General features: G+C 40.0%; 1 protein-coding gene across 11 annotated transcripts in view; it reads right to left on the bottom strand.

Moving 5' to 3' along the window:
• Window positions 1-12,259, bottom strand: part of NAV3 (neuron navigator 3) — a 438,084-nt gene that overhangs the window by 15,330 nt on the left and 410,495 nt on the right. For 6 of the 11 annotated variants that reach the window (XM_028745995.2, XM_028745990.2, XM_028745986.2 and 3 more), the window contains 6 exons: window positions 11,591-11,656; window positions 9,652-9,805; window positions 4,934-5,108; window positions 3,502-3,599; window positions 2,765-2,860; window positions 536-704 (listed from right to left, as the gene is read on the bottom strand). In XM_028745995.2, coding sequence (XP_028601828.2) covers window positions 536-704; window positions 2,765-2,860; window positions 3,502-3,599; window positions 4,934-5,108; window positions 9,652-9,805; window positions 11,591-11,656 — 758 coding nt within the window. The remainder of the gene's footprint in view (window positions 1-535; window positions 705-2,764; window positions 2,861-3,501; window positions 3,600-4,933; window positions 5,109-9,651; window positions 9,806-11,590; window positions 11,657-12,259) is intronic. The other 5 variants (XM_028745997.2, XM_028745991.2, XM_028745993.2 and 2 more) reach the window with 1 other exon arrangement.

Below are 12,259 nucleotides of genomic sequence, written 5' to 3'. Positions count from 1 at the left end.
CCTTCAATTCAAACAGAAATCGAACATTGCTGTCTGACCTTCTACTTTTTCTCTAGTCTCCAGATCACAAAGCAGCAAATTCTGCCCTAAAACCTCAGGCTCTGTCCTTCTAAATGAGCGTTGGAGGAGGGGCCCCATCCATTTGTCATCTGGCACAGAGCACCTTTCTTTTGTTGTTAACGGCCCATCACCTAGGCTGGCCTGGCTACTCCAGCAATTGAATCTGTGCTGGATACAGGAATTAGAAGGAGGCCCAGGCATTCAGCCTAACCCCCACCCCACCCCCAAAACATCATAACAATATTTATGGACAGATACCAAAAAGAGGCCCTGCTTGCTTTAGGGATCCCATAAATTCAGAAGCTCATTTTGCATAGTTAACTTTACTTATAGCTGTAAATTTAGTAACACAACTGGGATGCTACCCAAGAGCATGTAAGTGTTTGTAAGATAAAGGAATTATACTGTGCTAAAAAGAAGCTTCAAGGAGGAAAATAAATGCAGAGGAAGGGAATGAAATATAGCATAATTTTACCTTTAAGGTTCACAGTGATTATATTATTATCTCCAACCAGATACCCACAAGGTAGCAATTCAGGCACATCTTGGCTTTGGGATCGAATTACATCACCTATACAATAACTAGCAATACAATCTGAACCTAAACCAAGGCTGGTAGCTGGATCCACTCGGAAAACATATTCCTGAAATGAGAAAAGACAAAATACATATGCAGCAGCCATTATATGTGACACAAGGATAGAAGAATTAAATGCACCCACTTGTTTAAATGTCACACTCATTTCCATCATTTGCAGATAAAGAACACTCACTATGCTTTAGGTGTAAATGTCAGAAAGCATTTTTTTTTAATATATTTCCCACTGGGGCTCATACAATCTTCAGACATTTTTGACATTTACCATAACATAAAATATATGAAATACTCATGAAGCAATGAATAAAAGGGAATCAGATTAAAGAAGGGGCTTAACAATACTTTAAACAAGAGAAGAGCTGAACTGAACTGAACTGAACTGAACTGGGTATTTGGCTGCACATTAAGTATACAAGTTGGCACATTGCCTATCTTGCGTCCAAGAGAATGTGTGGTTTGCATGCTGATGCTCATCCAAACATACATTCCAGCTTAGCAACTGGTTTTCTGAGATCATCAGAATTTAAGATAAAATGGTGCTAGCCATTTTATGAACAATTAGCTTCAATGGATGAAGGAAATTTTGAATATGTATGTAGTGCAGACATACCCCGAGAAAGAATTTTATGCCATCTTAAAGAACATCATGAAAGAAGACAGGTTCAATTTCTACACTATAGTTTCTCCCATATTGATGTGTAGATACTCACATTCCATTTAAAGGCAAACATTTTGTTTCTGTGTACATTGACCTCCATATATATGTATATCACAATTCTGATAGCATCAATGCACAGAGAGAATAGCCCATCCTAAGCAGAAAACACCCTATCTGTAAAATGGTTCTTACAAACTTGGATGTTGTAAAACTAATCAATATTTCTGGTCTAAGGAGTGACAAATTCAAATTTTACACTGGCTGTATAGCAGAAAAATTAATTTGGCAGCAGATCTTCACACTCCCAATGACTCTGAGGAGTCATCAGATAAGGATATCCCTGGCCCAGAAATGGGGTCTTCACAGCAGCTGCATTTGTTTCTGGTTGGCTCCAGACAGTCCTCTCCATCTTCCCCAGGGCAACACAAACAGAGGAGATGGAGATCCAGGCAGAAAGTTTAGAGCCACCAACAGAGTGGCTGGCTAGCTGCGCATGAGGCTGTGTGAAAAGGGTAAGTGCATGGAAACAGCTGCTCAGACCAAGCCTGACATGAGAGCCAGGAATGGGTGTGACACAGCCAGCTCCTATATAAGCTCCCAATCTGAGTTGCTCCATTGCTGAAGCATCTGCTTCTACCCAAGCTCCAGCCTACCTGGCTTGGGAAACTGGGGGGGGGCAGAGCCGTAGCTGGGTGATCCTGCGCCCTGGTAGAACCATCCAGATTGCACCCCCTAGCCTTCTTTCCGCCTCTGCTCCAACCCTCCCCCTTCCACCCATTCAATTCATCCTCTGTTAAAAACCATTTCTTATGAGGCAATAATCAATATTTATGGACATATTTTGCGCTGCCCCCCCCCATCGCCTGCCCCTCTGGTGGGGGCCCACCTCACCAGTCCCTAGCTATAGCCCTGCTGTGGAGTTGGACTAAAAGTGCTACTTCAGTCAGCTGGCTGACCATAAACACTCCGGAATGTGAGGCCCCAAGGTGACCTGTATTGAATGGGTTGGAGTGGGGTTGTAGAGCAAACATGAGTAGGGTTAGTTTGGTCAGAATCAAGTATACACTTCCAGTAATTTACTTGGTAAATGAACCACTATAGCCGCTAGAAGGCCGTGAAAATTTGTGCCCCAGACTTTTTAGATTCGTCCAGCCATGTACTATCTGAAACCAAAGGGGTACATTGGTTGCCAGATGTGAATCATATTAGCATTATTTTCAGCTCTCCTACCCCACTATGGCATTTTGTTTCCTTCATGGTGGAAGAAGTAAAAAAGGAGCCTCTACCTTCCTAAAAGAACCGATTCACTGCATATACAAGCCCTCCTTTACCTGCCCCGATCTATTTGTTTTAGCAAAGCTGCGAGTAATAAGAAAATTAAACACCAGGCAAACATTACAAAACCTAGCCTAGGCTCATCCTTCTGAACTGACTCAAAAAAGTCCTACCTTAAAGAGCCGTCTGATTACACCATCTAATACATCCCATTTTGTTTTACCACTGACTCCAATGGATCCTATCAAATATGCCTGCAGTTTTTGCTCCTGTAAAGAGAAGAGGTATTCAGGGGAGAGATGTGGAAGAACTTACACAATTAAAGTATTTTGTAAGACTTACTGAATATTTTTCCCACAGAAGAAGACATTATCCTCCTTTGAGATATGCCATAGTTATCACAACAAAAACTGATGCAAACCTAATACTAATTAAGATATTAATTAAGATATACAGCTGTGCATGCAGATATTTCTGGAAATTAGTTCAGTGATGTGCGAACCTTTTATTTCATCTAATGCAAGATCGAAGGTTGAAATGGGAAACCTTCTGTGGCAAATTTGTGGGGACTACTAACATATAGCCCACAATAGGCCTCTTCATTCAGAAGTAGCTTTAAGGATAGGTAGGTAACTACATTTCCTATCTAACAAACGCATGCTGTGACATATATAGACCCGAACTTCTATGAAAGGCAGCAGAACAATTTGCTGTTTATTATCAATTAGAGGCACTGCCAGGATGACACAAATATAGGTACAAGGTGTGATAAATTAAAAAGGCTGTGGTCAATGTTCCCTGTTGAACTCTTAATTGAATATACTACTGGATAGTACAGCCTTTGTAACAGCAGAAACATAAGGACAATTATGATGATGAACATAGCAATAAAACCTGGAAGTCAAAGTACCTTGGATCGACCATAGCCCTTGTTTATTGTGACTATAATTTTAACATTCTGGCCTTCTTTATGGAGAGTTCCATCTGTAACATCTTCAAGTAAAATATCTAACAAGCAAGAAACAAATAAAAACGCCCTTTTAAAATTTACTTAGCTTGGCAAAAGAGACCCATTTGATTTTATTTGTAATTCTAAAGTGTACTTTAAAAAAAAGATAAGCCCAATATATATTCCAACTGCCACTTCTCCTTTAATCTTTTGGCAAAAGCAATGCATAATGTTTCGGGATTGATACGCTACTGCCCAATTGGGGTTACACTAAAATCTTGTACAGTATATCAGAATTATTTTCTGTGGGGCAGCAATCACTTCTCCAAAAGGAAAGACCAAAATAAAAGGCTTAAAAATGAACCAAGATGTTCCTTTTTTGGACAATGGGTGTGACACTTTAGACTTCTCTCTGTCTTATTGGTTTGAGCTGCTTCCCTCAATCTGAGTCATTGCTAAAATCAGGCAGAGGTGGGAGCAGGTAAGTTTCTCTTACAAATGCCTTGTATCCTGGGTTCTACAAGGACCAGAGGGTTGCTCTTTATACTTCAGAATATCTATACTTTTTAAGATATAAAAAAGATGGTGCCCGTTCCATTCCATTCGCTGAATCTAGGGTTTTCCTGCAAGTATGAAACTCCAATTCATCACCTGCGACTTTAAATAAGAGACTATTTTGGGGGTTGAATCCAAGGTCACCTGCCAAAGATTCTGAAGCCTTGGAGTCAACCGTGTGCTGCTGTCGCCCTTTAAAGTCTCAGACATGGCAGAAAACAACTAGTGGTAGAAGAACCTACAGGGCTAGTGAAGGTGACAATCCTTTGTTTTAACATTTGCAGAACTGAACAATAAAACACCAAAACACAATTACAAATATTGGCAAATGTAAATATGTATACTAAGTGTATACATCCTTTTCCTAGGCACCATTTTTTTAAAAAAATGCATTTAAATACCACCTTTATGCCAAGGCACCCAAGGTGGTTTTACAAACAAGTGGTAGAGAATATTCTCAAGCTGTCTCCAGGAGCAGATGACACTGTCTCCCAGAACTCATTATCTCCCACCTGGGCATTACCATATTAGCCCAGCACACTGGTAGTTTGGGAGAGGGGGTTTATGGGTTTGTGTTTTGTTCTTGTTCTTATCATGCATTTTGTGTTTTTATTTTGTATTTTTATGTTGTCAACCACCCTGAGATCTTCAGATGAAGGGTGGTGTACAAATTTAATAAAACAAACAAATAAATAGTGAACAGCTTTCAAAATTTAGGATTAACTAGATTTCTCTACAGTTTGACAAGAACTGCATGTGCACATGCAAGCAAAACGATCTGGTAGGGCACTTGAAATGATCTGGTAGGGCAAATTAAAACAATAACAACATGTATTACCTGATGTCACTGAATCAGTGATGTTCAAGTTATTCAGAGAGAGACCTAAAGATTGTCGCGAAGAGGAGGACGATGTGCTGCTTGAGGACTCTGAGCATGGCCGGCCTGGCTTTGCAGTGTTTCCAGTCTCTGCCTTCAAGCGATCATTTTCTGCTTTCAATATCTCAATCTCATTCTAGCATTTAAAACACAAGAAATCAACATTTTAAGGTGAGGAACGGGGCATTTAATACCACTGGGTGCATTATGGATATGCATAATTTGTTAGCTAGAAAACTACTTATCAGCAATGCAGCATTTTCTATGGTATGGTACATCCACTGGAACTTTAAGTTGTTCTCATCTTTGGAACATGCCACAAAACTGTTGCGTGCACTATAAAATTTTACCTCTCTAATTCCATGGCAAATAGACAAGATAAAATCAGATCCCGAAAACTCAAGTTAGGCTGCATCTAGGTGGCAGTTTAAATGAACACATATGCACATGTACTTCACATTTGCACTGTACCTATATTCCAAAGGTCTCCTAGCTGTCAGAGTCTATTAATACTGCAGTAAATGTAAGACCAGCATCAGCAGTGTAGCATGGCTGGCCAGAATAGTGCTACAATGGTACAAAATCAAGTTCAATATATTGCAGACAAATGCTTCGTCAGCTTTCTGCACGCCGGGAGATAAGTGTTGATTCATACATGCTCATTTAAAATCATGACATATCATATTTTACCACCAGACACACACACTGGAACATTGAAATTAACCATTTCTAGATCTCTATGATGTATATTTTAGAATTCTATTCCTACTACTACATGGGCAATTTCACAATACAGTGGTACCTTGGGTTGCAGACACCTCGGGTTACAGACACTACAGGTTACAGACTCTACTAACCCAGAAATAGTACCTCAGGTTAAGAACTTTAGCTCAGGATGAGAACAGAAATCGCGCAGTGGCAGTGGGAGGTCCCATTAGCTAAAGGGGTACCTCAGGTTAAGAACAGTTTCAGGTTAAGAATGGACCTCCGGAACGAATTAAGTTCTTAACTCAAGGTACCACTGTACAGTAATGGACAAGTATCTCTGGATCAAAACACAACTAAGCCCTTTTCAGGCATTCACTCATGCCGTTAATCACATGGCAGGGAACAGGAGGGCAAGATCCATTGTCCGGGCATGGAAAACATCTTTAAAGAGGAGAATTGCTGTATACATTTGGCTGTTCTTGTGATTGGGGATGTTTCACACTCAGTAATAACAGAGCCAAGATGCTTAAGGAATGTCACATTCCTAGTTAAATCTTATGCAGTGTTGAGTGATTACCAAATGTACAACAATAGCATGGAAACTGTTATGTACTGAGTTGAATAGGATCCAAAATGCAGCAGTCTGATTGGTCCTAGAACAATAGGCTCCAAACTGCAGCAGTCTGATTGGTCCTAGAACAATTCAGCAGTATGATTGGTCTGCAGGAGCCACCCAATCCAGCTCCAGGTGGAAGTGAATCCACAACCTGATTGGCCTACAGGAGAATCCCGGAAATAGCCAATCACGTGCAGCCCATTGTGTAAATAATGTATATAAAGCAGATATTTTGGGGGAACTTTCATTCCTCCTCGCCACTATGAGCTGAATAAACAGCATGAAATCCACTCTCGACTCCGAGTATATTTCAGAAACACAGGTAGTTGTGAATTCCTCAGACCAAACTAAAAACAGGGAAGTCCAAATTTCCGATTAAGCTGTATGCTGATGCTCTAGCCTTTTATAAAAACCCTGCATGAACATTTTCAAAGTTAAGAGGAAGTAAAAATAGGATGTGGAGGACTGAAAATGACAGCTAAGCAAAATTAAAGGGTCAATTAAGCAAGGAGCTAATTAAGCAGTTGGAGAATTGCAGCACTGCCAAGCACCAGATTGCTATGGTGACTGTCAAATTTGCTAAAAATTGCACAACTCCTTGCAATAGTTTTGGGGAAATGGAAAAAATACATAAAGTAAGGTCCAGTTTAGTGGTCCTCTAAGACTCTCTCAATTTTGATAGCAGCAGCAGAGAAGAAAGTGGACACGGCACTGGATGATAACCCCACCCCCAGCTAATGTATATTGATCAGTTTAGGAAGGGTGCTGTGTGCCTGTGTGTTTGAGATTATACATACACACATACACAAGTAAACATATCCTGTGTGCTAGGCAACTTCCTAGATTCCTAAGTGATCACTCCCCTCCAAAGTTATTAAAACTCAACCCTGTTCTATAGCAACATTGCATTATCTTATTGTTGATGTAGCTTTGAAAAACGTACCATGTGTCCCTTGGCAGCATTTCAAAGGAAGATGCTGAAACTGTTTCTGACAGTTTTGCTTCGCCTAGTATTAGAATCTTTGCTGCTATTTGTGAAGGCCCAGAACACTTCTGCTTCGCCTTCCTGGTTTATATGCCATTGCTTATTATATGACCCATAGCTTGCTGTCTTTTTGATTTGAACAGAACTGCTCAGTTCTGTTGGGGTTGCAAGCCAAACACTAAATGTGTCCTTACATTATAGTGGTAGGTTGGAAAAATGTTTAAGATAAAGAATCAGGCCATGGTGCCAGTTAAAACGCCCCAGTTTTATTATATGTGGATTTTTAATCCACCTTTCAAGCCACAGCCCTCTCAAAGTGGCTCACAGAATAAAACGAAGCAAAACAAAACACAATTAAATATGCAACACAATAAAGAAAACCACTGGTGACCATGGGGATGTCTTCTTAATGCAAAAGAGAAGACAACACCAACAGAGGAGGAAAGAGTTAAATTCCCCATTCCTGCCTACTCTAGTCCAGTATTAAAACACCCACCCATACCAAATTGAGGTTATTTGCATTTTTAAAACCTGCACATTAAACGCAAAGGCACTTTTAAAGTCATATCTAGCTTGCCTCCCATTCACTCAGACATTTTGGCACCCCTTGTCTGCTTGGCTGGACAAACAACACCTTGAAACAGCGTGTCCTTTGCAGACACAATGCAACCGTTCCAAATATTATGGGGGAAATCTACCACCCCAAAATAATCCAAGTACTCAGGAGGCAGTTTCACGATGCGGAAAGCAGAAGATGCAGCATGCCAATCACACCTTATAACATTATTAACAAATATAAACTTGGTATGTGTAAAATATAATGGACCTCTGTCTTCAAGCCAAACTAGTCGCTGCTTCTGGTTTCTGTTTACAAGCCATATTAGTCTCTTGCTTGTTTTACTGCTATCAAGTCCTTCCTGTCACCTGTGCTGTAAGTTACAAATGGATCAGTCTGACCCTCCTCTTAGGCGTTAGCATTCTAATCAGCACTGTGTCCTTTCCTCCCATTGAGGCTCCTAATGTGTTTCATGTGACCATTTTTACAACTTGCACGTACTCATTTAAAAACACAACAGCCAGAAACCTACAGTTCTGCAGCATCACAACAGCTTAGCTCACCAATCAACTGGTTTGTTTTTTGTCCTTTCTTTGGGATAAATCAGCAGTGACCAATCTATAGCCCTCCAGATGTTGCTAAACTACAACTCCCATCATTCCTGGCCAAGCTGTTTGGGTTGATGGGAACTGTAGTCTTGAAGGCAACCAATTATCCACTCCTGAGTTACACTAATTTTTCAGCAAAACTTTGTATGGGGTGCTTTAATTTGACACTTTAACCATATTGCTGCAGTCACAGCAAATGCTCTAAAATGCATGATAGGTGGGTGAAGCAATAAAAAGATTGAAGTTTCTTTTTCAGAAGCATAACATTAATAGGAACCAACATCTTCAAGTAAAACAAAGCTGCCTATTTGATTTTAATACTCAGGGACTGGGTGCCTACATGTAATTACTTACAAGCTCTGCTGAGTTCAAAGAAATATATCTCTAGTGTCAGGAATTGGGTCTTAATTTCCTTGCATGACTCCACAGGGGAAATGTTGGGGAAACAGTGTAGCAGCTAGTTCATTTTATCAACCCCTGTAGAGGATAACTATTTGCATCTCCTAGACCAGGGGTCAGCAAACTTTTTCAGCAGGGGGCTGCTTCACTGTCCCTCAGATCTTGCGGGGGGGAGGGCGATTATATTTTTTTTGTTGGGGGGGGGGTGAACGAATTCCTATGCCCAACAAATAACCCAGAGATGCATTTTAAATAAAAGGACACATTCTACTCATGTAAAAACACGCTGATTCCTGGACCGTCCCCAGGCCTTGGTTTGCCTACCCATGCCCTAGACTTTGTGACTCAGTTTACGAGCTTGGAAGCTTGACCACTAGGGAAAAAATGTTATAAAGTAAAATAGCAAAATGGGAAATGGTAGGACCAAGGAATTAAGAGGCAAATGAAGACCTTCAGCTGCCCTGAAAATTTGATGTAATTCTTACTGAAGCAGCAAACACTCTTCTAAAGCTACAGAAGCCTTTCAGATTCTTTTCTGAGTAGGTTATCTCTTACTAGCATTTTGCAGTGGAAAAGACAATTATAGGGGATCACTGCCAATAACTGAGACAGGGACACTAAGCAAAATAGTACCTTTTAGAGAGAGGCATAAATCTAATGGTCTAATTCGGTTACTTATTACATTATTTTTCAATCCCACTAAAATCTCAGCTACATTATTCCTATTGATCCCATTCCATGCCTCTGTTCAGCCCATGATGACTGCAGCGGGGATTTGAGGAAATGGCTTTTGTGAGTAATGCCGACCTGCATGCGGTTCATGGCTTCCCGAATCTGGTCAAGATGGTGTGCTGAGCTGAGGGCCTCAAGACGGATGTCTGTTAACTTGAGCTCTTTTTCCCTGAGCTCATTTTTCAGCTGCAGAATTATTTCAGCCTCTGCCTCTGTGCATTCGCAGATCCTAAAAAGAATTGGAAAAGGTAGAGAGGCAGAAGATTAAAGGAACGCTCGCTTCTGAAGGCAACGTGCTATTATTCTGTATCAAAGAACAGAAAAAGGGTTGCTGCTGGTAGCTCTCTAGGAGCAGGACGGAGAATTTCATCAAAACTACATGAATGGGTTCAATTTAAAAACATGAAAAGGGGGGGGAAATGTCCAGATAAAATTATAAGCTTGCCTTTATAGCTTTCCTAAGTAGTTCTAACATTTTCTTTTTGTACAAGGTGTAATTATTATGCATGGCTATTTCACTCCTCCCAAAGTAGAAAAAGGGCTGTTTTTTATTTGCCAAAACAGTAGCAGCTTTATTTAACGTTTCATGAAAGCAATGCAATTGTTAACTATCTTCCAAAATAGCAGTGATTAAAATTAAAGTATTGGAACTGAAATGAAGTTAGTTTAGCTTTGCAATGTTATCTGTAAAGTATAATGCAAAAGTATAGGACTGCTTTACCCACACATTGTTATTGTCTTGATTATTCCACATCTGGTAGCTGTTACTTGACTACTCAACTCCTGACTTCTAGCTGAATATGGGAACCATTTCTACTGATATATTATGGCAAGGTTGGCAAACATGGCACCCTCCAGACCCTCCATATTAGCCCCAGACAACAGGGCTAAAGATAAGGAATGATGGGAGTTATTATAGTAACAACATTTGGACAGCACCATATTGGCTAGCCCTGTATTATTATATTTAAGGTGATGGCTGGTGTAACAAATGCTATGGAATTTGATCTATGATCAGTATTTAAAAAATGCAAGTAATCACTTCCCCTAAGGGAAGAGTTTCTCAGCAGTCTTCACGCAGCTGCTGGAAAATATGAATCAGTCTTGTGAAGACTACTGAGAAATGCTTCTCTTTGGCAGTGATTCCACATAGTGAAAGCCACAAAGAGGGAACTCCTCATATGGAACAGTCCCATCATACGGGCTCTCCATCAGCAAAGAGAGAAAGCAGAGATGCTCATTGCTTGTCCCAGATCATTGCAGGAGCAATGGTTTCCACATGGCTGTATAGTCAACTGCAGTGTCACATTCCCTTACAATTTCCACATTTGAGAGAAATATGTACTAAGGTGCAGAACAGATGATATTATCAATATAAATATTTTTTCCTGACTAACTGCAAAGGCAAAACAACTTATTTGTGGAGACAGATTGATACATTTTTAAAAAAGTGACGTTCATTACTCTACTCTGCCTTGATGCTATTTTCTTTTGCTATGAAAGAGGATATAATCGCAATCCAGTAGCTCAGTGGCAAAGAGGCTCCCTATTCTCTTCCATACATTGCAAAGTTTTCCACAAGCAAATGAAAAAAAAAAAGCATGTAGCAAAATGTGAATCTTGATCATGCCCCCTTTTCTGAAACCATGTGAGAGACATATTAAGATAATTCAGTTTTTAAATATGTCATTTTTAACACAGCTGTACTAAGCTAGAACAATGTCCATCTACACTGCTCAAATTTTTTAGTACCACATATTAGATATCAAGGATGTGCATCCTATGGCCCTCCACCAAACAATCATTCGTGTCCTCTAGCCATGCTGGAACTGATACGGGCTACAGGCTCCCCATCCACTCATACATTATTATATGTTAGTGTACATCCAGTATGATAGTGCTATAATGTTTTACATTTTTCATGGAATGACTACAAATGCCTATTGATAGGGCAAATGGGCCACTTCAGTCTAGTTCTTAGACATGTAATTCCAAGCCCCACATGCCAGTTTACCGGGATCTATGTTTGTAGATCACGTGACCGTTTTGCCTTTTCTTTGGAGCCCAGATTTGGGATGACCTGCATATACACGCAATAGACAAGACAGATGCAAGTGACAGAAAGTAAAGGAAATGGTTTAGAAAATGAGATCAGGTCCAAGGAAGAAACAAACTAAAAAAACAAAAACAAAAGGAGCACACTACACAGCAGAATGAAAATACAATGATTTTTGTGTGTGTGTGGAAGGTATGAATGGAATGATAAATCAAAAAGCAAAGTATGCCAAAGCTTACATAGATTTCATTTATCCCAAGTACTATAGGCAGACTGCAAATAAAAAGACTGACAATGCGCTCCAGTCTCATTTTAAAATGCTTAACTTTGAGGACTAGGAGGCAAAACCAGATACATCATTTAGGAAAGCAGATGTTTAGATGCAATAATATTTTTGAGAATATATTATATTTTGACTAGCCAAGCCATAGAACACCCTGCAAGCAGCAAGCACTATTGGCTGTGCCTTTATGATGTAACTTGACTAGCAAAACCTTAGCTAATTGGAATTGCAAGCACCTAACAAGAATAGGCATGTGCATTCTGTGGTGGTAACAGTGAAACTTGATAAAGAATTAGCTGGCTCACTACAGGAAGTGCTTAAGTATTTTTTGACACGGGTCTTCT

Source organism: Podarcis muralis, chromosome 10 (genome assembly GCF_964188315.1).
Source record: "Podarcis muralis chromosome 10, rPodMur119.hap1.1, whole genome shotgun sequence".
NCBI lineage: Eukaryota > Metazoa > Chordata > Lepidosauria > Squamata > Lacertidae > Podarcis > Podarcis muralis.
This window is presented reverse-complemented; position numbering and strand designations above follow the sequence as displayed.